The 25,589-nt window shown below is 44.1% G+C and overlaps 1 protein-coding gene across 1 annotated transcript in view; it reads left to right on the forward strand.

The window, feature by feature from the left end:
• The window catches only part of LOC137428437 (uncharacterized), a 57,695-nt gene that overhangs the window by 27,280 nt on the left and 4,826 nt on the right, over positions 1-25,589 (forward strand). Inside the window, exons 11-14 of the mRNA XM_078777399.1 lie at positions 6,924-7,103; positions 11,036-11,191; positions 16,941-17,003; positions 17,112-17,255. Of these exons, the coding sequence (XP_078633525.1) occupies positions 6,924-7,103; positions 11,036-11,191; positions 16,941-17,003; positions 17,112-17,255 (543 nt within the window). The remainder of the gene's footprint in view (positions 1-6,923; positions 7,104-11,035; positions 11,192-16,940; positions 17,004-17,111; positions 17,256-25,589) is intronic.

Raw genomic sequence — 25,589 nt, forward strand, 5'->3', positions numbered from 1 at the left:
ATTGTTGTAAATGATGTTAATTTCACAACATCCCATATTCAACTTTATTTAAATTGCAAATCTCAAACATCGTTTCTCCACCTAAACTAAAGCAAGAACGTTAACCCGTAAGCAATTGACTCGTTTCCCGACTGCATGGATCATCAGCTGGGCACCGTTCTTCCTCGAGGTTTCGATCCTTTCAGCCCAGGACCTCTCCAAACGACGGATCCACAACCTCGATCATGGATCCACATCAATAGATGGTACATCAGTAGATCCACAACCTCAGTTGCGCCCAGGCAGTCAGACACACACACACACACACACACACACACACATTTTATTGCTTTCATTTATTTATTTCCCTTGTATTGTCTACGAGTGCGTGTTGAGGTTTCCTCTGTTAGGAATTTAGTTTTACCATGTATTTCTTGTCCTGTTTCACTGTAATATTGTGCAAATGGTTCGGTGGATGTGTGAAGTATCGTTGAGAGAGAGGAAGACAAATGATGAATTGTGAAAGATGATGGGAATAGAGCCTGTGATGGATGCTGTGAAGAGAAACAGGTTGAGATGGTTTGGTCATGTGCTGAGGAAGGATGAAAGTGACTGGTTGAGAAGAATGATGGAAATGAATGCAGAAGGAAGTAGAGGGCGGGGAAGACCGAGAAAGACTTGGCTGAAGGTGGTGGAAGAAGAAATGAGGGCATGGGGGTTTACAAGGGGAGATGCAGAAAATAGGGTGAAATGGAGAAGATTGTCATGGGGCCTGCAAGGCTAACCCCCGCTCCAGCAGGGAAAATGGCCTTAAAATACCTGTTGTTGTTGTGCATTTCTTGTCCTTGGCATTTATTTTTTATTAAACCCTTTATTTGTTGCATTTTAATTCTGTGTCGGTCTTGTTTGATTATCGTGGTTTGAGGATGCTCCAGTGGAATCCGTGCAGGTAAGAGCCTTGCTGCCCTCCACCAGCAACACACACACCAATGTGAATAACATCAGTTTGCAGGTTATCGCCGCGTGCGGATTTGTCTGTCTATTTATCACGTACTTCTGATGGTGGAGGACGGGCTGGGGCGACATATCGTGGTGGTTCTTTCGCGACATATTTTGGTAGTTCATTCCCGACATATTTTGGTAGTTCATTCCCGACATATTTTGGTGATTTATTCCCGACATATTTTGGTGATTTATTCCCGACATATTTTGGTGATTTATTCCCGACATATTTTGGCGATTTATTCCCGACATATTTTGGTAGTTCGTTTCCGACATATTTTGGTGATTTATTCCCGACATATTTTGGTGATTTATTCCCGACATCTTTTGGTAGTTAATTCACGACATATCGTGGTGATTAATTCCCGACATATCATGGTGGTTCTTTCCCGACATATTGTGGTAGTTCATTCCCGACATATTTTGGTCGTTCATTCCCGACATATTTTAGAGATTTATTCCCGACATATTTTGGTGATTTATTCCCGACATATTTTGGTGATTTATTCCCGACATTTTGGTGATTTATTCCCGACATATTTTGGTGATTTATTCCCGACATATTTTGGTAGTTCGTTTCCGACATATTTTGGTGATTTATTCCCGACATATTTTGGTGATTTATTCCCGACATATTTTGGTAGTTAATTCCCGACATATCGTGGTGGTTCATTCCCGACATATTTTGGTGGTTCATTCCCGACATATTTTGGTACTTCGTTTCCGACATATTTTGGTGATTTATTCCCGACATATTTTGGTTGTTCATTCCCGACATATTTTGGGAGTTCATTCCCGACATATTTTGGTGATTTATTCCCGACATATTTTGGTGATTTATTCCCGACATATTTTGGTGATTTATTCCCGACATATTTTGGTGATTTCTTTCCGACATATTTTGGTGGTTCATTCCCGACATATTTTGGTAGTTCGTTTCCGACATATTTTGGTGATTTATTCCCGACCTATTTTGGTGATTTATTCCCGACATATTTTGGTGATTTATTCCCGACATATTTTGGTGATTTATTCCCGACATATTTTGGTGATTTATTCCCGACATATTTTGGTGATTTATTCCCGACCTATTTTGGTGATTTATTCCCGACCTATTTTGGTGATTTATTCCCGACATATTTTGGTGATTTATTCCCGACCTATTTTGGTGATTTATTCCCGACATATTTTGGTGATTTATTCCCGACATATTTTGGTGATTTATTCCCGACATATTTTGGTGATTTATTCCCGACCTATTTTGGTGATTTATTCCCGACATATTTTGGTGATTTATTCCCGACATATTTTGGTGATTTATTCCCGACCTATTTTGGTGATTTATTCCCGACCTATTTTGGTGATTTATTCCCGACATATTTTGGTGATTTATTCCCGACATATTTTGGTGATTTATTCCTGACCTATTTTGGTGATTTATTCCCGACATATTTTGGTGATTTATTCCCGACATTTTGGTGATTTATTCCCGACATATTTTGGTGATTTATTCCCGACATATTTTGGTAGTTCGTTTCCGACATATTTTGGTGATTTATTCCCGACATATTTTGGTGATTTATTCCCGACATATTTTGGTAGTTAATTCCCGACATATCGTGGTGGTTCATTCCCGACATATTTTGGTGGTTCATTCCCGACATATTTTGGTAGTTCGTTTCCGACATATTTTGGTGATTTATTCCCGACATATTTTGGTTGTTCATTCCCGACATATTTTGGGAGTTCATTCCCGACATATTTTGGTGATTTATTCCCGACATATTTTGGTGATTTATTCCCGACATATTTTGGTGATTTATTCCCGACATATTTTGGTGATTTATTTCCGACATATTTTGGTGGTTCATTCCCGACATATTTTGGTGGTTCGTTTCCGACATATTTTGGTGATTTATTCCCGACCTATTTTGGTGATTTATTCCCGACATATTTTGGTGATTTATTCCCGACATATTTTGGTGATTTATTCCCGACATATTTTGGTGATTTATTCCCGACATATTTTGGTGATTTATTCCCGACATATTTTGGTGATTTATTCCCGACATATTTTGGTGATTTATTCCCGAGCTATTTTGGTGATTTATTCCCGACCTATTTTGGTGATTTATTCCCGACATATTTTTGGTGATTAATTCACGACATATCGTGGTGGTTCATTCCCGACATATCGTGGTGGTTCATTCACGACATATTTTGGTGATTTATTCCCGACATTTTGGTGATTTATTCCCGACATATTTTGGTGATTTATTCCCGACATATTTTGGTGATTTATTCCCGACATATTTTGGGAGTTAATTCCCAACATATCGTGGTGGTTCATTCCCGACATATTTTGGTGGTTCATTCCCGACATATTTTGGTTGTTCATTCCCGACATATCGTGGTGGTTCATTCCCGACATATTTTGGTGGTTCATTCCCGACATATCGTGGTGGTTCATTCCCGACATATTTTGGTGGTTCATTCCCGACATATCGTGGTGGTTCATTCACGACATATTTTGGTGATTAATTCACGACATATCGTGGTGGTTCATTCCCGACATATCTTGGTGGTTCATTCGCGACATATTTTGGTGGTTCATTCGCGACATATTTTGGTGGTTCATTCGCGACATATCGTGGTGGTTCATTCCCGACATATCGTGGTGGTTCATTCCCGACATATTTTGGTGGTTCATTCCCGACATATCGTGGTGGTTCATTCACGACATATTTTGGTGATTTATTCCCGACATTTTGGTGATTTATTCCCGACATATTTTGGTGATTTATTCCCGACATATTTTGGTGATTTATTCCCGACATATTTTGGTGATTTATTCCCGACATATTTTGGGAGTTAATTCCCGACATATCGTGGTGGTTCATTCCCGACATATTTTGGTGGTTCATTCCCGACATATTTTGGTTGTTCATTCCCGACATATCGTGGTGGTTCATTCACGACATATTTTGGTGATTTATTCCCGACATATTTTGGTGGTTCATTCCCGACATATCGTGGTGGTTCATTCCCGACATATTTTGGTGGTTCATTCCCGACATATCGTGGTGGTTCATTCACGACATATTTTGGTGATTAATTCACGACATATCGTGGTGGTTCATTCCCGACATATCTTGGTGGTTCATTCGCGACATATTTTGGTGGTTCATTCGCGACATATTTTGGTGGTTCATTCGCGACATATCGTGGTGGTTCATTCCCGACATATCGTGGTGGTTCATTCCCGACATATTTTGGTGGTTCATTCCCGACATATCGTGGTGGTTCATTCACGACATATTTTGGTGATTTATTCCCGACATTTTGGTGATTTATTCCCGACATATTTTGGTGATTTATTCCCGACATATTTTGGTGATTTATTCCCGACATATTTTGGTGATTTATTCCCGACATATTTTGGGAGTTAATTCCCGACATATCGTGGTGGTTCATTCCCGACATATTTTGGTGGTTCATTCCCGACATATTTTGGTTGTTCATTCCCGACATATCGTGGTGGTTCATTCACGACATATTTTGGTGATTTATTCCCGACATATTTTGGTGGTTCATTCCCGACATATCGTGGTGGTTCATTCCCGACATATTTTGGTAGTTCATTCCCAACATAGTTTGGTTGTTCATTCCCGACATATATTGGTGATTCATTCCCGACATATCGTGGTGGTTCATTCCCGACATATTTTGGTGGTTCATTCCCGACATATTTTGGTGGTTCATTCCCGACATATCGTGGTGGTTCATTCCCGACATATTTTGGTGATTAATTCACGACATATCGTGGTGGTTCATTCCCGACATATATTGGTGGTTCATTCGCGACATATTTTGGTGGTTCATTCGCGACATATTTTGGTGGTTCATTCGCGACATATCGTGGTGGTTCATTCCCGACATATTTTGGTAGTTCATTCCCAACATAGTTTGGTTGTTCATTCCCGACATATATTGGTGATTCATTCCCAACATATTTTCGTACATAATAAATAAATAGCCATCATCGGTTGTTTTTTTTTTAAACAAAACCCGGAATCTCTTATTATAATAGAGCAAACGTATATGGTTATGTTTGTTTGTTTGTTTATATGCGACCAAAACGTCTTCTTCTTCTTCATATAAAATGAACACCCAAAATACAACACGTGAACTCTTCATTACATTTAGACTGCTGAGACCCCTCAGACCATTGACGACCCTTTGAATCCCCCAAGACCCTTAAAACCCCTGAAGACCCCAAATACCCATAAAGACCCCGGAGACCCAAAATACCCTTAAAACCATGAAGCCCCAAAATACCCTAAGGCTAAAGACCCAAAATACACTGAAGACCCAAAAGCCCCTGAAGACCCCAAAATACCCTTAAAGGCCCTGAGGATCCAAAAGACCCAAATGGCCCCGAAAACCCAAAATATCCCGAAGACCCAAAACACCCTGAAGACCAGAAGACCCAAAACACCCTGAAGACCACAAAGACACAACAGACCCCAAACACCCCAAAGATCCAAAATACCCTTAAAGGCCAAGAGGATCCAAAAGACCCTGAAGACCCAAATGTACCCGAAGACCCAAAATATTCTTAGACACAGAGGAACAAAAATACCCTTAAGACCCAAAAGCCTCTGAAGACCCAAAAAGGCCCAGAGGATCCAAAAGACCCTGAAGACCCAAAGCACCACGAAGACCTAAAATACCCTGAAGATCCAAAACACCCCAAAGGCCCAGAGGATCCAAAAGACCCTGAAGACGCAAATGTCCCCAAAGATCCAAAACACCCTGAAGACCCAAAACACCCTGAATACCCTTAAAACCCAAAATACCCTTAAATACCCCCGAATAACCAAAATACCCCAAAGACCCTTAAAGACCCAGAGGAACCAAAAGACCCTTAAGACCCAAAAGCCCCTGAAGACCCAAAATACCCTTAAAGGCCCAGAGGATCCAAAAGACCCAAATGTACCCGAAGACCCAAAACACCCCGAAGAGCCAAAATATTCTTAATGACACAGAGGAACAAAAATGCCCTTAAGACCCAAAAGCCTCTGAAGACCCCAAAGACCCAAAACACCCCAAAGGCCCAGAGGATCCAAAAGACCCTGAAGACCAAAAACACCCTGAAGACCCAAAATACCCTGAATAACCAAAATACCCCAAAGACCCTTAAGACCCTAAAACCCCTGAAGACACCAAAGACCCCGAAGACCCAAAATACCCTTAAAGGCCCAGAGGATCCAAAAGACCCTGAAGACCCAAAATACCATGAAGACCCAAAAGAACCTGAAGACCCCAAAGAACAAAAACACCCCCAAAGGCCCAGAGGATCCAAAATACCCTGAAGACCCAAATGCCCCCAAATATCCTGAAGACCCAAAAGACCTGGAAGGCCCAAAAGACTCCGAAGATCCAAAACACCCTGAAGACCCAAAACACCATGAAGACCCTTAACACCCAAAATACCCCGAATAACCAAAATACCCCAAAGACCCTTAAAGACCCAGTGGAACCAAAAGCCCCTTAAGACTCTGAAGACCCTTAAAGGCCCAGAGGATCCAAAAGACCCAAAACACCATGAAGAGCCAAAAGACCCTGAAGACGCAAAAGATACCGAAATGGTCAAAGATGCTATCACTCTCAAACGACGTGTGTTTCCAATGAAATGTTCGATCTGTGGCGAATCTGCGGCTTGGAAATTTTGAATAAACTTGATTAAACGTTTGGGCGCGTTGTCTGACACGATGTTCTTCGACTGCATTGAACTGTAAGGTACTGCACTGCACTAGTGTACTGTACTGTGAGGTACTTTATTGGCTATTGCACTGTGAGGTACTGTACTGTGTGGTACTTTACCATACTGTGAGGTACTGTGCTGTACCGTACTTTACTATACTGTAAGGTACTGTGAGGTATTGGTACCTGTCCCGTACTGTACGTCATGAAGCGAGATTTCTCCGGTGAGGAACACAGAGCGAACCCCCCGGGATCCCCGATCTGCCCCGATGGAGGAAACGCGCTCAGTCCGGGAGCTTGTGATGGGGTCCACGGGTCGAGGGTCGGTCCATCCGAGGACATGGAGTTGGGACCCGGTACGTGACCTTCCTATTTATCCTCGAGTTCTGTTTACTTTGCTCTTCTGGATCTCGTACGGTAATGAGATCCGTGCTGTGAAATATTTTAGTGAACTAGTACTAGTAGGCCCCGTTATTCCATTGGACCAAATTTCCATTGGTCTTCACGGTCTTGTAGCATGTCTACCTGCTGTACTGCTTGAGCATTAGCTTACCTTTCACCAAACCCAGATGTGCTTGGGCCAGGGCTGTGATTTTACTTTCGTTGTTAATGTTATTATGCCCAATGATACCACGAATATTATTAGGGATACAATCCTTCCAGGATGGGATACCTATTGTTTTTGTTTAGATTATTTGTTGTTTTTAGCTCACCTGGGACGTAGTTCTGGTCGTACCTCAGTCCGTAAGCACTTGCAACTTCCTCTCCGAAACCGCTGATGGGATTGTGACCAAACTTGGCACAAATTATATTTGGTATGTTAGAACTCAAGTTTGTTCACGTCAGGAAGCAAGTCGGGGTTTGAAGGGATCTACCGGGGGAGGTGTGGGGGTGTTTGCCATCCAAAATAGGTATTTTTTTGTTTAAGGTCTTATGATTGCGTTCGTATGATTCTACATGCTGCCCTGTCTCCCAGCAACCACTGAAATTGGTTTAAAATACCTTTACTCGATGTGGTATACGGCTTTATTCTACCAGGTGAGCGCCCATGGGTATTGCCCCTATTTTTTTTTACCATTTAAGTTTTGTCGTCAAATTTTCACCAAAGCTTTATTGGTTCACGAGTTATCAAATGACCACTATATTCGTCACCTCAACATTTTTTTTTTGTCCGCACCTTATTTTCATTAAATCCTTATTGTGCATTTGTTTTGTCGTGTATGCTCGTTTGTGGTTTCAGAATAAACCTGTGTGTTTTGTTTAGTCAAACGCCTTGTATCTCTTCCATCTCGCGCGCGCAAATTAACCGCCATAATCGGGAGGTCGCGCGCGCAAGTTAACCGCCATAATTGGGAGGTCGCGCACGCAAATTAACCGCCATAATCGGGAGGTCGCGCGCGCAAATTAACCGCCATAATTGGGAGGTCGCGCGCGCAAATTAACCGCCATAATTGGGAGGTCGCGCGCGCAAATTAACCGCCATAATTGGGAGGTCGCGCGCACAAATTAACCGCCATAATCGGGAGTAAGGCTGGTTCGGCTCATCCATCCCCGGTTGATCTTAATCGGCAGGGACAAGACAATAAATATATTGTTACGTTTATGGGGGGTAGGCAATGAAATACCTTCGTCCAGGTAGATTGTATTGATTAGCGTGCTCCGAATGGCATGAAGAAGAAGAAACTCATGTAACTAAGTAGGAATCCGTTAGGCCGGATGTTGCGTAAGGTTGTATATTTGTCTCCATGGCGAGGGGTGGAGTTAGGGTATAAGGAATAATTCCCTGTATGTAAATTGCCTCTGCAGTGGTTTTCCCTTTGTTCCTTATGACACATGCAACACCAGCCATGCACCCCGCACCTATGCTAAATACCCTGAATAAAGTGACCGGATCCGGACATTCAAACACTGACGCCACCAGCCGAGTCATCCCCGGGGTGGCAAGAGGGGCCGTGGGGCCCCGCCCCGAGAGGTGATGATTGGTCAGGGCTGGACTGCTGCGATGGCGCTCTCTGATTGGCGCTCATGTGACGTCATCATCGAACGTTCCAGCACCAAAGACAAAAAGGGAGAAGACCACCATTTTATCCTCTTGGTTCGTGGCTGGCATCGCGGGTGGTCGCGGTTCATTTGCTCTCTCGGTTCGTGGCTGGCATCGCAGGCAGTCACAGTTGTGCACTCTTTGTGCTGGGTTTCATAGCATGCAGTCACACGTCTCTCTCTTGGTCCTGGCTTTGATTGCAAGCAGTCACATTTACCTTCTCTTGGCTCTGGGTTTCACAGCGTGCAGTCACACGTCTCTCTCTTGGTCCTGGCTTTGATTGCAAGCAGTCACATTTACCTTCTCTTGGCTCTGGGTTTCACAGCGTGCAGTCGCACGTTTCTCTCTTCGTTCGTGGCTGGCATCACAAGTGGTCACGGTTCATTTGCTCTCTCTCGTACTGGGCTTGGTGTCATTCGCGCTCTCTCTCGTACTGGGCTTGGTGTAGGCGGTGGCATTCACGCGCTCTCTCTGTTCCTGGTGGTGCTGGCTTCGTGACGGCGGTGTTCCAGGGCGTGTGCGCCTAAGAGACCTCGGTGCTTTGTGGAGCGTGAGACAGCGAGGGCCTGTTCGCTTCACGGCAGCGGCTGGTGGGGGAACGCGACTTCGCACCAAGGCGTGCGTTTCCCGCACAAGGACTTGGGGACCCGTTTGAGGGCCGCCAGGGTTCGAGGGCCGCCAGGGTTCGAGGGCCGCTCAAAGTTGAGTACTAAGCAGACAAAATGCACCACACCCATTTTTTACACTTTTATGAAACGCACCACTTTCAGTTATTTATCCCTGTGTCTGTTTCATGTGTCTGTGTGGAGACGTCTCAATTAGGAATTCGTTTTGCAGTCATTTCTTTGTTCCCTGGCATTTCTTTTATTTAAGCCATTGTTTGTTGAATTTAAATTTCTCGTCTGTCTTGTTTAATTGGAGGCGTGGGTTGAAGGATGCCCCAGTGAAACCCGTGCAGGTAAGCCTCGTCACCCTCCACCCTCGCGCGTGCTGAAGAGACAACACCGCCATAGTTTGGGCACGCCTCAGAGTTAAAGCTCGATTGGTCATCCGTCACCCAGGGATGTTTATCCCGTTGAATGCGACAATATTTAGGAGAAAAAACTTGCTGACACTGAAAGGATCACAAATACTGCGTTAAACATGGCACAATAAATGGGTCCCCCCTCATGCCCACGTACTTACATTCATGTTATGTTAAAAAGGCTTCCTATAACTCGTCTGATTTTTCACTCGGAAAATGAAACTCGTTTTTATTTCTACGATTATTCAATTTAATGTTGAACTGATTCATGCTTTCACCAACTCGTCGATTGTTTGGATTAAACGAAGTTGATGTTAATCTACGATGGTTAACTTTAACATGGTCATTAGCCATGGTCTAGTAATAAAGTACAACTAACTCGTTATTGTTTGACGTTATGTACTCTATGACGTTATGTACTCTATGACGTTATGTACTCTATGACGTTATGTACACTGTAATCTACTATACTACTCGCTTATAAAAGGAGATTCCACTGTTTCTCCTCCTTTGGTTGATACAACCACAGCAAGCGCAGCTTTCCGACATCTTTCAAGTACTTCAGATGCAATTTTGCCCGGAACGATGATGGCGGACAAGCTTTCTAATCTCGCCATGATTTAATCTTGCTCCGCCCTCGAGTGGTTGACATGTAACTCTATGGTGCTGAGTTATTTTTTAATAGCGCATTAAATGTGTGTTTCCCACTCGCCTGGTCATCATTTAAGAGTGCGTTAAATGCGTGCTTCCTAATCAGCCCGTTACTGGATTTTGGCGCAGGAAGTGACTACAGTGCGGTCTTTCTTGGTTCTTTTAAATACAAGGTCAACGGCTCGTAATGGAATTACTGCTCACATCCACACACATGGAAATACTGACAAGATAAACACTTAATACAACCACTGAGCTTGGGGGAAGTGGTTTCACATCCTGGAATACTCTGGGTAACAACGACATCACAACACTGGTGTCGCTTTTCTCTCCATAAATACACCTGAGGTTGTGTTTGAATCGGATGATGTTTTTATGAAAGTTGATTTTGAATTGGATGTTATTTTCAGATGTTATTGTTGAAGTGTAGGTGGAGTCCAACTTAGTTGATTACTTCTTATTCAACAAAGGTTTAAACAACAAAAATAACTTCCGATTATAAATCAACGTAAATGATAATACAGATGCCTTCTATAATAAAACAAGATTAAAAACTCCTGCATGGGTTGCAGGTTGCTTCACTCATGTGGTGAAGTCAGAAACTTTCCAAAGAAACCTTCTTCAGACTTCCCAGAATACTTTGAGGATGCATCCCTGGATACATGTAAAGCAGGAACCGTGTGATTCTCCTTCCAGGGAGTCCAGCAAAGTTGCCCATCTGATCGAAGGTAAGCCAAGCTATGCAGAGAACACATCACACTGTGTTTACTTGTTACTTGGGAAATTGAAGATTCACAAATAATGGTTGGTCTGGCCTGTTTGTCTGTCTGTCTGCCGTCCTGCGCACCCGTGTAGGTGACGAAGCCGTCCCACGCTGCCTGTTGTGATGACGATGCTGTCATATTTTGTCATTTTTACCAAACTATATTTCTCATGGCCAGTCCATCCCAAGAACCGCCAATTATAAATGCAAGCGGTGATTTCTACGTGGGCACTTAATAAACTGTGAGCCACGAAGAATAAAGTTTGATGAGTCTGACGTCATAATTCACACGGTTTATCAGCCATGATGGATCAACGGAAAATGTTTTAAAATGTTTTAAAAAGGAGATGCAAAGCGAAGCAGACATGTGATTTTAAAGAAAACAAAGCATTAATTACCGCCAAGACAATTCCAGTACCAACCTCGGGATGAAAGACACAGAAATGAACTAGAACAGCACTCGGAAGAGTACCTCCACCAGACTCGGCATACCTCCACCAGACTGAACAGTTTACATTTTGTAGTCCACTGATGGGCCGGATCTGCATTTGCACCTTAACCAAAACCTAATCAGCTAGTTCTTGTCACATACTCAACTCGTCTTCAAAGTATTGTCATAATCTGTGCACAACTTTTTGAAATACCATGCCATATATTGTTTTTGGCCCTATCTCAATGGTGCAGAATGACGTAAAATTAAAAAAATTCTCAAACATCTTCACCAAAATTGAATGAATTCGTCCTCGTCACACACCCAACCTGTCCACCAAGTTTCATCTGAATCCATCCTTAACATTTTGAGATATCCTGCTTGCAGATAGACAGACAGACGAACAAACAAATAGGGGTAAATCAACATGCCTTCTCTTCCTGTGAGGCAAATCTGACTAAAGGCAATCTCAGTGCATTCCAAAAAGTCTGCAACAAGTTTGTGTCCACTCTCAGGAGAGCCAGAAAACAACATCTCTCCAACCTCCAGAACCTTTCAAAGCCCTCCCATCCCTCCTCTTACTTCAAATGGCACCACTGCCGACTGCTCGTGAGAAGGTTGTCTCAAATATGTTTTTTTTCCAAATCTTGTGTACCCAACCCCTCCTTGTTGGTACTCATCCTTCCCTGTCGTACCCAAATGCCCCTGGACTCTGTCTTTGCACCTGAGAAGGTAGAGCAGGTTTTTTCAACCCTCCAATCTAACTCCGCCACAGGACGGGAAGGCATCACCTCACTTGTACTAAAAACATGCTCAGCTGCTCCTGCACTTCCTCTCCTTGTCCTTTTCACTCTATCATTTGTACTATGTCATCTTCCATCTGCTTGGAAATCCGCCAACATCACTGCGCTGCATCAAATTGGAGTAAAATATGATCCCCTCAATTACAGACCTATCAGCTTACTTCCATTCATCAGCAAGGTCATGGAATACATCATAGCAGTTGATATGAAATCTTTCCTTTTCTTCAGCAACCTCATCTCAGATCACCAATTTGGTTTCAGACCAGTGCCCTCCACATTGGACATGCTGCTTCTACTCTCAACAATGGATGGAGGCCCTCAATGTCAGACGTGAGATCAGGGCCTTCTCTCTGGACATATGTCGTGCTCGGGCATCCTGCCTTACTCTCCAAACTGTCTGCCTATGGCATCCAAGGCCAATTCCACACATGGTTTACCAACTTCCTCTACTGTCTTAGTCAATGTGTGTCACTCAATGGAATCCTTTCATCTCCTCTCCTGTCAAGGCTGGAGTGCTCCAAAGCAGTGCATGGGCCCATTCCTTTTCCTGATCTTCATCAATGACGTCTCTAAATCTCTGGAAAATCCTCTATCTATTTGCTTGTTCCTCTATTTGTCCACCCTCTGCCATGACATCCCTCATCTTTCAGACAGGCAGACTGCAACTTCTTCCCTTTCTTCAGAACGAAAAAAATCATAAGCTGGTCAAACACTTGGAATATGTCTTTCTATCATCATGATCATCCCCAATCTATGTCTTTCTATCATGAAAAATGTCACACTCTCATCATCTGGCAAACCTTCATATCCACTTTCTTAACAATTCTCTTGAAGTTCAGTCCTTGTGGGTCTCATAATCAGCTCCTGGGTCTCACGATCAGCCATCATCTTTCTTGGGCAAACCGCATTTCAAAGTTGGCCTCCAAAGCCAGCCGCTAACTGGACATCCTGTCGTACAAAGTCCTTTCTTGGCACTCTTGAACTCCTATCCACCTATGAGGTCTTCATCTGCAGCTTGATGGAGTATTGCTCTCCCCTCTGGGTTGGCTTCTCTGCCTCACATCTTGCTCAATATGATGCCGTGGAAACCAAGGCCTTCAAGATCATTGGAATCTCCCACGCTGAAGCTGAGTCTATGGGTCTATCACTTCGGCATCACAAACAGGTCTTTGGTGTCTCTGTCTATACCACCTCATTTGTGATCTTGTACCCTCTGCTCTTTCAGTGCTGTGTCTCCCCGCAACTCCCTACCCCCTAGGTTTCTGCAAGGCTCACACGATTCACCATCAACACCCTTCTGGTGAAACTACCAAAATCCAGGATCACTGTTCACCTCTACTCATTTATTCCTTTTTTTCCACCCGTGGAATCAACTTCCACATCTTCTTCAATCCCATTCTTCCCTCCAGGTTTTCATGGCAGCTGTTCTTCACCATCTCAAATCATCCCCAATCTTTGATCTTTTCTACCCTCGTTAACCCAAACCAAATCCCTCCTTCCTGTTTTCCAGTTTTCCCTCCTTGGAGTTTCCTTCTGTATCCAATTTGTCCACCCCATGCATGTGTGTTTTGCATCCTCTTTTTGTCTGTTATGTCCTCGTCCGTTCACTGTACTAGCTCTTCCACGAGCCTCAACTATGCATACAAAAAACAGACAGGAAATGGTAATAAGTAACTGGAGGTAATAAGTAACTGCACTGAAGAAAGCTACCTTTACTCTCGTATCCAGAATGCCAACTCTAAACAAGTATTGCGCATACTGTGTTATGGTCACTTGGCCCAAGTGCACTCTTACTTCCACCTTCTTCACCATATTGGGATAATTTTCTTGGAAAGAGGTCAACCACTGCACCCTCCCTCCCTATCCCACTCATAGGTTTAGCTAAAAACTGGATTTAAAAAACAATCATGGTCTAAATCTATAAAATCCTGATGTGTTCGGCATTTTCCCTGTTCATGGACCCAATATATCCCTGTCAAATTGAAATCGCCAATAATTAATTATTATCTTCCCTTGCATGCCCTTCTGAATTCTTCACTAATCCTTCTTTGCTGCTTTTCCTTCCACCAAGAGCTCAATCAAAGCATTCTATAAGCAAAGGTAGTTGCATATTCCAGTACAGAACTAGTGGTCTTTGTTGGCGGCGCAGGAGTACATAAAAAAATAGAACTTTCCATCTTCCATTGCATTCTGATGTAGCTCTTCCACGAGCCTCGACCAAGTGTTCAAAGATATGGAAACCGCAATGGGTCACAGAATACCAAAACGCAGTTTTCTGTGGAGAACTTTCATCCAGCTCTACAGGAAGAGGTAGTTAGTGGCTGCAGTACAAATATGTTATCAAAAGCCATCTCATGACAGCCGGTCTTGTGGTCAACACTTATTAGTCCCCTACCGGTGTACACCGGAGGGGACTGTAGGTTTGAACGCCGTCTGTCCGTCTGTCAGTCCGTCAGTCCATCACGCAAAGAACAGTTTTCCGGACTTTTTTTCTAAACTCTTAATGCTAATGATTTCAAACTTGGCACATGGTTTCCTCATGATAAGTTACAGATCAAGTTCGAAATTCACGACGTTTCGATCATTTTTGACAAAGTTATGGCACTTTGAACTTTGGGAATTCTGATAATTCTGATGCTCCTTAACTCAGTGCCATTTTAAGTTTTAATTTCCTTTAAAAAAGATTTTCTCTGCAATAATTGGACCGATTGAGATCAAATTTTCACCATAGGGGGGACTCGGTCTGGAGAATATTTTAATGGTAATTATGACGTCACAGGTCACGTGGTTCGGCCGCCATATTGTTTTTCATGAAAACACGAAAACCCCTTTTTCTCTGCAACGGCTGAACAGATCGAGGCCAAACTTTGCAGGCAAAATCGCATACCCATGACGAACAAAAAAATCAGCGAGCATGACGTCATGCGTCACATGGTTTCAGAATTATGACGTTTTTAAGCATGAACCTTTAAAACCGAGCTCCTCCCTCATTTTGATCCAATCGAGGGGAAACTTCACAGATCTGTTGAGCATGTCAGTCTACTAAAATGTCCTTTTGGAATTTGCGATGGGGCACGTGGTTTGGCAGATATCATTAATTAAACGAAAATATATTTTTTTAATGGATATCTCTTGTCTATTCTGGAGTTCTCCTCAAGCCGCACCGCGCGCCTTCAGCCTCGTCTGCGAACGTCAAAAGTGCGACACAGCGCGCGCTTTCGGGAGGGGCGGAGCCAAGCCGAGCAACATATATATATACATCGATCATTGATCGTGAACCGGAAAATATAATAAATTACTGATATTTAGCGACTCGTAAGGTTCTTTATCAACAACTTTTTTTGTCGTGCTTCTGCTGACCTGTCTGCAAGGTGTATAAATCGAAGTCCCGAGTGCGAATCACAGGTGAGCCTGTCCTGAGGTAATTAGCGTTTGGGAACGATTCAGAACCTGTGGGTAAATAACCCTTGGTAATTTCCCCAACAGTTTTCCGGACGACAGACTACCGGTAGGGGACATGTATTGCAGCGCAATTTATTTTTGGTATTGTGGCAGCGCTGGACCATGTGCAGTGGCATCACCTGATCCGATGTGGAGCATCTATCCCGCTCTGACTACCATCAGATTTGCACACTGAGTATCACTTCTTTTTTTTTCTTTTTTCTTTTTTTTTTTTTTTGTATACAATATCGAGGCTCGTGAAAGAGCGAACATTAATCACACAGAAAGACAAACCGACACATAAAACATATAACATAGGGAGCGGTAGACAAGATGGGGAGAGAGGGGGAAGGACACAAACACAACATTTGAGAGCAGGGACCGAGAGACATGGAGACATCGAGAGATCTGAGAGAGGGCGAGGGCTTTGGGGGGGGGGGCGTGGGAAGGGGGCAGTGGGAGAGGTATAAAACATATGGACACTGCCAGGACTTCCAGGAAAGAAGTTGGAATTTCAAACAAGGTGGATCTGGGGTGAATTAGCGGGGGTAGAAAAGATCAAGGTTTTGGATGGGGGAAGATAAGAGATGGTGGTGAACAGCTGTTTTAAAGACCTGGAGGGAGGAGTGGGATTGAAGGGAGTGAGGGAGTTTGTTCCAGAGGCAGGAGAAAAGAGGAATGAAAGAGTGAAGGTGAGCGGAGAGCCGAGATTTCGGCAGTTTAACCATCAGAGGGTTGCTGGCAGATCTTGTGCGACCTGTAGGAATATTTGGGGGACAGAGCACAGAGAGAGCTGGGGGTGCAAGGCCGGAGAGGAGTCGGTAGAAGACAGAAAGACCACCTACCTGCCTGCGGTGAGTGAGTGAAGTTCTGGGCCCTCATTGGCCTTCACACTCGCGAAATTGCTTTCCACTGTTGAAACTTTCTTCTCTTTTCCTCGTGCCATCATCAAAGTAAATACTTGCTGGACTTGTGCTGGATTACAAATTTGTTTAGAATTGCTCCTTAAAGTTGTTTGAATGGGATGTCTTTGTTTTCAGATTTTATTATGGAGGTGAAGGTGGAGTCCGAGTTCATTGATGATTATTCTTCGCTTGTCAAAGGTCTGAACAACAACAACCTCAACAATCCTCCTCTTGTAGTTCAATGTGAATAACAATGATACAAATACCTTCAAGAGTAGAAGTAACTTCCTGTTCCATGGTTTGCAGGTGAAGCTCATCTGGTTAAGTCCAAAAAATTCAAAAGTTCCTTTCTTCAAACTTCCCAGGATGCTTTGAGCAATGAGCATGTAAAGCAGGAAGCACGTGATTCTCCTCCCAGGGAGAACAGCAAAGCTGCTCCGCTGCTCGAAGGTAAGCCGAGCTTCATGGAGGACACGTCATATTGTTTACTCGTTTCATTTGTTCTTTTGACAATTAAATTACTTATGACAAGGTTATGACATGTTTGAGTTTTAGTTCAACTTGCTGTTCCTTGAGTTCGGTCGTGCCGTATTTTGACTCTGCCAAATTCCTCAAAGATAAGTACTCCCAGTAGTTTTGTCGAGTTTTTGCTGCTTATTTTGTTTGTGTTTATACTGTGTGCTTCTAGTTTGGTTTTTGTTTTAAAACTTGTGCCAGTTTATAAGTAAGTATTCGTCGGACTTCTCGTGCGTGGTTTTTGAGGCTTGCATTTTCCTAGTTCGAGTCCACAATCATCTTTTTTATTGTCTGTTCTCCCTACTACTGTCAGCCCTTTTGTTTTCTCTCAAGTCCCCTTATCGCACCGCGGAGCGAAAGGGGGACTATGGTTTTCCCCTCCGTCCGTGTGTCCGTCCATGCGTGCGTACGTGCGTATGTGCGTGCGTAAGCGAAGGACCGCATTCGAATTTGGTGTGTGGGTGCAACCCACGTCAAAATCCAAGATGGCCGCCGCCATGTATGTCTGACACCATGTATGTCTGAACTTTGTGAGCGGAATATCTTGAAAAATAAACGAACTACTAACTTCTAATCTGGTGTGTGGGTGTATCTAGGCATAAGGAAGAACGCTATTGAAATTGGGTCGCCACGTCAAAATCCAAGATGGCCGCCGCCATGTATGTCTGAACCTTGTGAGTGGAATATCTTGAAAAATAAGCAAAGTACCAACTTCTAATCTGGTATGTGGGTGTATCTAGGCATAAGGAAGAATGCTATTGAAAATTGGGTCGCCACGTCAAAATCCAAGATGGCCGCCTTACGTCTTCCACTTTGTCAACTCATCACTTCACCGACGGGGGACCTAGGCGTAACGCTTGCTTCTCCTTAAAATCCATCCAATTATAACCCATGTTTAGTGTCTTTCAAAAAAAAAAATCCTTATTACCTCCAAACCATTCACCTCCCCTGACCTCCCTATTTCCCCCACTTCTACTTCTACTTCCGCTTCCAGCCTCTCCTCAATTTTTGCCGTTTCCATTCTGATCTTGAAGGTATTCATCAAACAGCTCAACATTCTTTTATTCAAGCTTTGGCTTTACACTTCTTTGACTTAACCCTCAATAGTAATGATTGAAAAACAAACAAAACTAGAACAATGTGACTGTCACCAATATGCCTCTGCAAAGTCCACAACGGGTCGGTGCCCTCGTTCACTGTCCTAGAAATAAACAAGTTTGATTTAAATCCCTTCAGCTGTTTTCAAGTATCGCATTTTCATCAGCCACGACAGGTTTCACATCGATCGGTGAAGCAGTTTCAGAGAAGGGATTTTTTTAAATATCAGTTTTCAAGCTAATATGGCTGCCATACCATATGACCTTTAAAAATGTACACTCTGCATATGTATGGGTAGGGGATCACGTTTGTGAAGTTTCGTGTTGATTGGATAATGTTAGTTTTTCTATCCATGATGGCTGCCAAACCATGCGACCTACGACATCGTCATTTTCAAACTATATGCAACAGTGCTGTTACAAATGATATTTGTAAAATTTCGCATCAACAGCTTTAGCAGTTTCAGAGATATAATTATTTAATATTTTCCTTCAATCCAATATGGCTGCCACACCATGTGACCAATAATGTTTTTGTGATCATCTTTTATTCGCCATGCCTAGTCAATGACACACGTAAAGTTTCGAGTCAATCGATTTGGTGGTTTGGGAGAAGTTATTTTTTTAAGGTTTTAGGTTAAATCCAATATGGCTGCCAAACCATGTGACCTATGATGTCATAAATTTAATATTTCAATACAAATGGGTCATAGATCATGTGCATGCAATTTCAGATTTTTGGGATAAGAAATTTGATTAAAACATTTTTGGCTGGAATACCACATCACCTATAATGCATTATCATGCATTTGTTTCCCATTGGGAGTACTTAACAATGTGCCAAGTTTCAAATTTGTCCAATCAGCGGTTTCCGAGAAATCATTTTTTTATTATTTGCGTTTAATCCATGATGGCCGCCATGCCACGTGACCTATGACATCAGAATTATCATAAAAACATTCTGCTTGGATGACACTCCTACCCTGAAAGTTTCGTTTCAATCGGATATATGGTTACTGAGAAAAACGAGGTTTAGCCCGTACGGACGGACGGACGGAAGGACGGACGGACAACCCGAAAACATAATGCCTCCGACCACCTTTGGGGGCGGAGGCATGAAAAGTTAATTGCTCCCGCCATACCTACTACCTGCTTATACAGTGCCTATAGAAAGTCTACACCCCCTTTCAAATTTTTTACCTTTTGTAGCCTTGTAGCCTGGAATTTTATTTTTAATGTTGAAGGCTCCAGTCACGGACTATATAGTCCTCATCGAGGCCAGGTCTAAATAAAAGAGTTGCATGTATAGAAAAGTGAATAAAGAGAGAATAGTCTGCGTTTTTGAGGAAGTAAAAAATCTGCTTTTTGAAAAGGGGAAGGTCGTAAGTGTTCGGAAAGACATGAGAAGGTAAAGAGTGCCAGAGTTTGGCAGTGGTGGGGAAGAAACAAACATCATAACAGCCCACCCTTGAGTTGCCAATGTTTACACAATAATCATGCGTTGTAGTGGCTTGTCGAGTATTCCGTGGTCTTGCTAATGGTGGAGGGACACAAGCAGCAAGTGATTGGGAGCAGAAACCAAAGTAATTTCTATAGAAAAGAGAAAGGGAGACAACTTTGTGGCGTAATTCGAGCGGGTCGAGTTTTGAGGTCAGATTGGGAGAGTTGACAAGTCGGATTACTTTGGATTCAATTCTGTCCAGTAAGTATGTGGAGCTATAACCGCCCCAGATGTGAGAGCAGTACTCTGTACAAGGACGAATCAATCCTTTATATAGTTGAAGAAACTGTTGAGAGGAGAGGAATCTTCCACGTCTGAACAGTTTCATTGAGGCAGACTTAGCTATTTGTGTAATGTGTGGATTCCAGGATAAATTTGATGTTAGGGTAATACCTAGTAGGTTTATTGTATCACATCATTCATTCATTCATATGGTGTAATTGTGGAGCTTTCAAAGGAGGTTGGAGAGTTGAGAGGTGTTTTAGAGAAAGACATGGGAAGAAATAGAGTTTTAGAAGCATTAAACGTAACCTGATCACATTTGCCCCACTGGGAAATCTTGTCCAAATCCGAATTTAAAGAGGTGGCTGTGATCAAACAAGATTTAGATCGAGTGAGGGAAGATTGGGCAGATGGGAAAACATGGAGGAATGCAACGTTGAGTCATCAGCATATGAGTGCATTTGGTTATTTGTAGAAGAAAGAAGGTCATTGATAAAAAGAAGGAAGAGTGTTGGAGACAGGACATAACCCTGAGGGACACCGCTGTTGATAGGGAAGGAGGAAGATGTTGAACCATCAACAATTACAGATAGAGCGGTCGGAGAGAGAGCTTGATATGAGAGAGCAGAGTGAAGGAGGAAAGCCGAAAGAGGGAAGTTTGGATATCAGACCATCAGATATTAAAATGCATTAAATCACACTTTTTCCACCTTTATTTACACATCGTAACCCACAACTTTCAAGTGAAAAACAAATTCTGCAAATTTCAGAAAATTAATTTAAAATACAAAACAAGAACACACTAATGGCCAAAAGTATGTGGACACCCCCCTTCTAATTAGTGGATTCGGCTGTTTCAACCACACCCATTGCTGACAAGTATATATAATCAAGCACACAGCCATGAAATCTCCATAGACAAACATTGGCAGTAGAATAGGCCATACTGAAGAGCTCGGTGACTTTCAACGTGGCACCGTCATAGGATGCCACCTTTCCAACAAGTCAGTTCGTCAAATTTCTGCCCTGCTAGAGCTGCCCTGGTCAACTGTAAATGCTGTTATTGCGAAGTGGAAACGTCTCGGAGCAACAACAGCTCAGCCACAAAGTGTTAGGCCACACAAGCTCACAGAACGGGACCGCCGAGTGCTGAAGTGCGTAGCGTGTAAAAATCGTCTGTCCTCGGTTGCAACACTCACTACCGAGTTCCAAACTGCCTCTGGAAGCAACGTCAGCACAACTGTTCTTCGGGAGCTTCATGAAATGGATTTTCATGGCCGAGCAGCCGCACACAAGCCGAAGATCAAACTGCGCAATGCCAAGCGTCGCCTGGAGTGGTGTAAAGCTCGCCGCCATTGGACTCTGGAGCAGTGGAAACGCGTTCTCTGGAGTGATGAATCACGCTTTACCATCTGGCAGTCCGACTGACAAATCTGGGTTTGGCGGATGCCAGGAGAACGCTGCCTGCCAGAATGCATAGTGCCAACTGTAAAGTTTGGTGGAGGTGGAATAATGATATGGGGTTGTTTTTCATGGTTCAGGCTAGGCCCCTTAGTTCCAGTGAAGGGAAATCTTAACGCTACAGCATACAATGACATTCCAGACGATAGTGTGCTTCCAACTTTGTGGCAACAGTTTGGGGAAGGCCCTTTCCTGTTTCAGCATGACAATGCCCCCATGCACGAAGTCCATACAGAAATGGTTTGTCGAGATCGGTGTGGAAGAACTTGACTGGCCTGCATATAGCCCTGACCTCAACCCCATCGAATACCTTTGGGATGAATTGGAACGCCGACTGCGAGCCAGGCCTAATCGCCCAACATCAGTGCCCGACCTCACCAATGCTCTTGTGGCTGAATGGAAGCAAATCCCCACAGCAATGTTCCAACATCTAGTGGAAAGCCTTCCCATAAGAGTGGAGGCTGTTATTACAGCAAAGGGGGGACCAACTCCATATTAATGCCCATGATTTTGGAATGAGACGAGCACATACGGGTGTGATGTTCGGGTGTCCACATACTTTTTGCCATGTAGTGTATCTTTGTTGGATAAGTGTCCACCCCTCTGAGTTAATACTCAGTGGAAGCACCTTTGACAGCAATTACTGCTGTGAGTCTGTTAGGATAGGTCTCTACCAACTTTGCACACCTTCATTGGGCAATATTTGCCCATTCTTCTGCACAAAACTGTTCAAGCTCAGTCAAGTTGCATGGGGAACGTTGATGGACAGCAATCTTCCCCATAACAATAACATCCTCATAACATGATTCCGCCACCACCATGCGTCACAGTAGGGATGGTGTTCTTTGGGTGATGTGCTGTATTGGGTTTGCGCCAAATGTAACATTTTGCATTTAGGTCAAAATGTTCCATCTTGGTTTTGTCATACCACAAAACGTTTTGCCACATGGCTTCAGAATCTCTGGAGTGGTATTTTGCCTACCTCAAATGGGACTCAAAGTGGTCTTTTTTGAGTAATTGTTTCCTTCTTGCCACCCTACCGTATAGGCCAGACTTGTGGAGTGTATGGGATATTGTTGTCACATGCACACAGTGACCAATCTTTGCCATAATAGGCCTGTAGCTCTTTCAAAGTTGCCATTGGCCTCTTGGTGACCTCTCTGATCAGTCTCCTCCTTGCTTGGTCATCCAGTTTGGAGAGACTGCCTGATCTATGCAGGGTCTTGGTGGTACCATATGCCTTGCACTCGTGGAGCATGTCTTTCAATCCTGACAAATCTCTCCGAAAAGACCGACTGGAAAACCCTCCCATCTATTTCTAAACACTCCTGAAGAATTCTGTCACTCAAGCTTTTGGGTCTTGCTATCTGCCATGATCTTTCCTGGTAAAGCCACATTTCCAAGCTGGCCTCCAAAGCCAGTTGCCGACTGGGCATCCTCTGTCGTGCAAAGTTCTTTCTTGGCACACCTGAGCTGCTCACCACCTACAAAAAGCTTTCATCCACAGCTTGATGGAGTACTGCTCTCCCCTCTGGGCTGGTGCTGCTGCCTCACACCTAGCTCGCCTTCACGCTGTAGAAACCAAGGCTTTTAGAATCATTGGAATCTCCCGCGATGAAGCTGATTCTGAGGGCCTTTCACTCTCTCACCGCAGGCAGGTGAGGTCTTTCTGTCTTCTACCGACTCCTCTCCAGCCTTGCACCCCCTGCTCTGTCTCTGCTCTGTTCCCAAATATTCCTGCAGGAGGATGCGCAAGATCTGCCAGTAACCCTCTTCTGAAACTGCCAAAATCAAGCTTCTCTGCTCACCTTCACTCTTTCATTTCTCTTTTTCCCCGCTTCTGGAACAAAAAAACGAACACTCTCTTCAATCCCACTCCTCCCTCCAAGTCTTCAAAACAGCTGTTCACCTCCATCTCATATCTTCCCCCATCCAAAACCTTTTCTACCTCTGTTAATCCACCCAAAATCGACCTCCTTCAAATTCCCTGTTTTCTTTCCTGAAATACCCCGTAGTGCCCATCTTATTTATCCTGTGTACCCCGCCCCCAGGCCTCTCTCTCCCACAGATCTCCCGATGTCCTATTCCCTACTGTTGTGCTTCCCTCTCTCTCTCCCTCTTGTCTTCCGCTCCCTTTATTATATGTTCTATGTGTCAACTCTTATACGAGCCTCGACCAAGTATACAAAAAACAATTCGCTAATCATGTGACACGAGATACGTATTCAAGATCGTTTCATCACGTCGGACAAGTCTGTCACAATCCATTCAAAAACTTGCGGCCTAGTTCCGCATTGTTACACTCGCATATCTTGTGGAATTGTGTTCTGTAACTAAGTTACGTGATAATCTCGAACACATCGATGATCTTCTTTCTGGTTCCTCAACTGCATATGTCGTAAATCTGGACACTTTCCTCTGGCGTCTTAGATCAGTTTTTGCTGGGTTGAAAGTGAAAATGACCACCATTTCTTGGAATGTCTCCCTTGTTCTTTGTGATCATGTGGTCATTGTGCTGATTTGATACATTAGCAGCCGCTATCATAGCTAATTAAGCTTGAGTCGTGCATCCCACCATTCAAGTTATAGGTCAGACTCACATCTAATCTCATCATCTCTGATTGTAGACGAGCTGGTGGTATGAGAGCATTTTGGATTACATTTTTTTTTTGTGGTTACAGCTTTGACCTCACTTTTTCTCTCTAAAACATTGTCAGCATTTCTAAGATCATCTGATAGTACTTATGACAATTCCTCTGCTCATTGACAGAAAGACTATGGTTGTATCTCTCACAGCTAGCCAACAGACATCAGAAAATGTTCTTACAGCTGCATCTTGACGTTTACTCCAGGTATGACCTATATACTGTTGCGGGTATGTTGGGGTCACGAGTGGTCTCTCTCACTCCCGCTTCCTGACCTTTCACCCTGAAGCCGATGAGCCATGCATAACTCCATGACCAGACGGGTTGCTAAGCAACCACGGATGCCGTTTGAGGTGACTAAATCTGGTAGGGTCCCCGTGCCCAAATCTCACGTTACCTTCCTGGTGATTTAGTTATCGCAGATGGGGAACCGTGCTCTCGACACCCCACCTTTATCTACTAACTAGTGGGGGCACCCCTGGGAATCCCATGGGCATGGACGTGCGTGATATTTTGACATCTTCATTTAGATGCTGCACATTAAATTTTACAAAATGGTTACTGGCAATTCATCAGATCCACAAATGATGTAATCCACACAATTTAGTTACTTCTGATAACAGGTGAATGCATGTGTATGCACATTGGAAATACAGTTTGAAATGTGTAATTACACAAAATGTAAAATGTGACTTCAAGAGCTCAAATCCTCTCCCTCCCCACCCCATCCCTCCCACATCACGCACACTGCACCGGGGAGTGGATCGCACACAGGGGAGTGGATCGCACACAGGGGAGTAGATCGCACACAGGGGAGTGGATCGCACACAGGGGAGTGGGTCGCACACAGGGGAGTGGGTCGCACACAGGGGAGTGGATCGCACACAGGGGAGTGGATCGCACACATGGGAGTGGATCGCACACATGGGAGTGGATCGCACACGGGGGAGTGGATCGCACACGGGGGAGTGGATCGCACACGGGGGAGTGGATCGCACACGGGGGAGTGGATCGCACACGGGGGAGTGGATCGCACACGGGGGAGTGGATCGCACACGGGGGAGTGGATCGCACACGGGGGAGTGGATCGCACACGGGGGAGTGGATCGCACACGGGGGAGTGGATCGCACACGGGGGAGTGGATCGCACACGGGGGAGTGGATCGCACACGGGGGAGTGGATCGCACACGGGGGAGTGGATCGCACACGGGGGAGTGGATCGCACACGGGGGAGTGGATCGCACACGGGGGAGTGGATCGCACACGGGGGAGTGGATCGCACACGGGGGAGTGGATCGCACACGGGGGAGTGGATCGCACACGGGGGAGTGGATCGCACAC

The sequence above is a fragment of the Myxine glutinosa genome, chromosome 5 (assembly GCF_964187855.1).
Source record: "Myxine glutinosa chromosome 5, kmMyxGlut1.1, whole genome shotgun sequence".
In the NCBI taxonomy this organism is placed as follows: domain Eukaryota; kingdom Metazoa; phylum Chordata; class Myxini; order Myxiniformes; family Myxinidae; genus Myxine; species Myxine glutinosa.